Source organism: Aristolochia californica, unplaced genomic scaffold, assembly GCF_029961685.1.
Source record: "Aristolochia californica isolate CCGP_79_NKW_82.1479 unplaced genomic scaffold, dmAriCali1.0.hap1 SCAF_12, whole genome shotgun sequence".
Taxonomy (NCBI): domain Eukaryota; kingdom Viridiplantae; phylum Streptophyta; class Magnoliopsida; order Piperales; family Aristolochiaceae; genus Aristolochia; species Aristolochia californica.
In genome coordinates, this window is record NW_027181793.1 from 19,058,113 (window position 1) to 19,062,310 (window position 4,198).

At 32.6% G+C, this 4,198-nt stretch overlaps 1 protein-coding gene across 1 annotated transcript; it reads right to left on the bottom strand.

Annotated features, from left to right (window-relative positions):
* Positions 1-499: 499 nt before the first annotated feature.
* On the bottom strand, positions 500-3,934 carry LOC137946642 (glycolipid transfer protein 3-like). Its single transcript, XM_068792969.1, has 6 exons — positions 3,796-3,934; positions 3,628-3,683; positions 3,151-3,281; positions 1,997-2,132; positions 1,070-1,213; positions 500-535 (listed from the first exon to the last, which is right to left on the bottom strand). Exons 1-6 carry the CDS (start codon positions 3,932-3,934, stop codon positions 500-502), a joined length of 642 nt encoding a protein of 213 aa, XP_068649070.1.
* Positions 3,935-4,198: the final 264 nt, after the last annotated feature.

The following is a 4,198-nucleotide window of genomic DNA, read 5'->3' on the forward strand; positions in this document are numbered from 1 at the left end:
AGATTACAGTTACATAGTAGAACCAACACAAATCCTTTAACAAACTAGTTTAGATCTTAACTAAGTTCATATGTCAAGGTTATTTTTTGTTTTTATCTTTTTAAAACTCTTAAATTTTATCAAGAAAGGTGACTTGAGCAATCTTGGTCCAAATTTTTTGAACCAAACATGATTGGTCACTCTTAGGGATTGAAGTTTGATTATTTTTGTTTGAAACTAGTGTCTTTCTTCTTTTTACACCCATTTTCATTTACCTATTAAATAGAGAGAGAGAGAGAGAGAGAGAGAGAGAGAGAGAGAGAGAGATTATGAAATTAACAAAAGATAGTACAAATACATGAAAAGATGAAAATAGATATTGCTTGTACATATAAACCAAATAAAAGATATATTACAATGCATAATCAACCAAAAATGGCTATATTTACATAGACGCAAACATTTCAAAAGACGTAAAATATGAGCTTCTATTGTACAATTATGCATGTCACCATATTCCCTATGGAGATTTTAACTTGTGCACACCATATGTGGTCTGTAAAAATTAAAAACATATATGTTAGGGTAAAGCAAACATCAACCTATTATTAAGGAAAGTAAATATTTAGTAAACGTTTTAGAAGTTTCAAATGACCATTTCTAGGCATTTCATAAACTTATTTGAATCTTATAAAGATAATTTTCCATTCATTATTAGTTTTAGACCATTTGCTTGATTTTTCCCAAAGGCCCATCTATTTACTTTCCGCAATTTCTTAATTTTACTTTTGTAATTAAGTTGAGTTTTCCATTTACATTTACAATAGCTACTTATATAATTTGGAAGATACTAAGAAATGTTTTAGGAAAAATAGATTATATTGTAATGTTATATATCGTGATGTAATTATATTGTAACAAAAAATTCAACCAATTTCAAACCTAGAGAATTTTGCAACTACAATGTAGACCAATATGATGTTTGGGGTATTGAAATTTTTTCCCCATGGATACTCCCTACATATCAGTGTCTCTGATAAATAGAAGATTATAGTTTTACATATGATTTTTTACTTGATTCAATACTTACCAGAATAGCATGTATATCAGTTAGAATAGGCAAAAGCAAGGTCACAAAACTTTTGACATCCTCCTTAAGCATTTTGTAGTCTTCCCCATCAGCCACCAACAAGCTAATAAAGGTTTTGTTGTTCGGAATCAACTTCAATGCCACCTTCATAATTTTTCATAAGAAATTTTATAAGCAAAAGCAAATTATAAATTGATTAAATTATCTGAATATCATATGCAAGTATGTCAAACAAATAGGTCTAGAATGAGAAAGATAATATATAGAAAAATATAATATCATTTCAAACTTAATGGCATAAAAAGTAATTATTTTAGTAAAATATATTCGCCCCATAAGCACCATTTAATAAATCATAAAAAATACTTAAATAAATTCTTCAAATAGAAAAAAATTATCTCTTAAAAATCCTCTATCAATTTCTATTTTCATAATGCACAAAGTAGGACAATGTTCTTTTTTACTCACATCTAACTAATTCTTTATTTTGACTTATTTTCATTTTCTTGTTAATAAAATATATTATGACGTAAACTATGTCATGTTAAATAAAATCCTCATGGAGAAAATGGTAAAAAATAATGTCCAAAAATAATTTGTCTTTTTATTTTCTATTGTATTTAATTATTTTATTAATTTCAAAAAACAGACCAGCTAAATGCCTTTTCATCTATTTATTTATAATTAAAAATAAATAAATTGTTTAATGGTTTTTTATTGGGATTTAAAATATTTTAGTAAGTTAATATGAAGGCACCTTAATCATTTATTAAATGTTTTTTAAAAGGCCACATTAAAAAAAATAGCACCAGTGGATATAAAAGAATTTTAGAATGATGATATTATATTTTTCCATGTTAAAAAAAAGTTATTAAAGCAAAAAATATAAATAAATAAGGCAAATACTTGTTAAGTACAGTGAATTACTTTGTAAGCAGCATAAGAGATCCAACCATGCCAAAGCTTTAGAGTGGTTCCATATGATTCCTCCACAACTTCTTGGAGATTCCTGTCAGGATCTTCTGTTACTTTTTCTAATAATGATATTGTAAATTCTAATGACCTGTTCAAATTCACACCACATATGGACAATTAGAATTTACCTTAATAACAAAAATCATAGTGATTAGTTCAAATAACTCTACAAATATTTATAATGAACTCAATCATTTTGAGAATGGTTGTATCAGACATGCTAATACTTATAGTCAACTCAAAGCCATTACTAGATTTCTAAAACTCATACTTAACAAGTATTCTTTTACATCCAAATGACTAATAATTACTAGCTTAGTATAACACGGTATTGATCATATTCTAAAGATATTTACAACATCTACTAGGATTGTCTTGGGAAGACACTATATTTTCTACAATATAATGGAAGTTCATGGGGAGACTCATGTTATTGAGCCTTAGGGGGGGGTTAGTCAACTTGAAGTCCGAGAGGAAGATCAACCGCATTATGCCCTTCATCAGTTGAAGTCGTTAGTGGAGTGCAAATAACATGTCATTTGGATGTTGGGGATGAAGTGGTCCTTCATCTCCACGTTATAAAAAAATTCATCTCGTTGAAGACAATTTTTCCCATTCTTCCAGATGAAGGACGCGCGCCGCGATTGATTTTTTTTTTTCCCCTCTCTCTACTCGCACCCCCTCTCTCGCGCGTCCTCATTTCCATTTTTTCCTCCCTCTCGCGCGTCTTTGTCTACACAAACACCCATTTTGAAGATTTCGAAGATGAATTTGTCCATACTAACACCCATTTCGAAGATGAAGATGAAAAAGAAGATGAATATGAACTTCAAATTTCCAGTTTGTTGACTAACCCCCCCCCCCCCCCCCCCCCCCCCCCCCCCCCCCTTAAACAAATTGTTTCTCTTGTATTACTTTGTTTCCTATGTTCTTATACTAGTTCTTCTCCTTCTCCCTTATTTCTCTTTTTCACCAGTAGGGAAGGGGGGCCTTGCGTCTTATCTGTCTTACAGAGGTTTTGTAAGGTGGTCTAAAATGAATAAAACTCATTTACGTGTATTATTTAATAAAATATTAAAAAATATTAGAATGAAAACAGAAGTTACCTAGTAAGCCAAAGAATAGCTCTTGTGCAGCTTTGGGTGTTTTTGGCAATCCCTTCTCCCACTTCTTTCTTCACAATCTCTATCAAGTTGGAGTAGGCGGTACGATCGGTCTCGTACAGCTTTTCTACTTTCTGCAATGAAACTCACAGACTGAATCAATCGCTCTCGCACGAAGAAGTAAACGAAATCAACTCATCTGATCAGATTAAAGTTTCAGATAAATCTTGTCTCCTTCTTCTTCTTCTTCTTCTTCGTCTTCTTGGTTTGTAATCTAAAGTGGGGTTAGTCATTTCACAGCGTAGTGGTTTGTTTTATAGTTTAAAGTCTAGTTTCTTCACTATATAAAACCGTTCTCCAGTGTTGCAGAGATCTACAGCAGGTTGTTCATGGCTGCTGGAGTTTCAGGTAATAATGAAAGATAATAATTATTTTTTTTTACTTTTTTAAAATCGAAAGGGACGAGAAAGGAAACTGTACCCGAACATTTTGATGAATGTCTTGTCTGAGAACAGCCAGTGTGGGTCCAATCTTATCTGCAAAAAGACATGAAAGAACCAAGTTGTTTAGCCGCTGCAACATCGTCTTCTTCCACGACCAAACTGCCAAAGACCAATACAGAGAGAGAGAGAGAGAGAGAGAGCAGACCTAGAACTTGAAGGAGGAGGCTGCAGACATTTAGAAAAAGGGTGGTGGAGACCTGGCCTTCAGTTCTCTCCGGAGACAGTAGCTGAATCGCAGACTTGATCTCAGAAAACTTCTCCATTCCTTCCCTCTTTCTTTTCATTGATCCTTCCTTCTTCCACTTCTTTCTTATTCTACTCCTCCTTCCACTCTCACCTTGAAATCTACCTTTCTGCTTCTTCTTCGCTTCTCCTCTCTATCTGTTTATAGATGCTACAACATATCAGATCTCTAGAAATTTATTGGGTGAAGTCAGAGGCGTTATATCCAGAGTGAAGTCGCCATGGCCCTCTCTCCCAGAAACATACACCCCAACCGATTCAAATCTTTGCTATATAATAGCTAAGACCACTTTGTTTATTCAGTA

Coding starts and splice junctions, on each gene's coding strand:
- LOC137946642 (XM_068792969.1), bottom strand. CDS start 3,934: ATGAAAAGAAAGAGGGAAGGAATGGAGAAGTTTTCTGAGATCAAGTCT. Junction 3,684..3,795: donor CCTCCTCCTTCAAGTTCTAG/GTCTGCTCTCTC, acceptor GTCTTTTTGCAG/ATAAGATTGGACCCACACTG. Junction 536..1,069: donor CTGATATACATGCTATTCTG/GTAAGTATTGAA, acceptor TAATTTTTACAG/ACCACATATGGTGTGCACAA.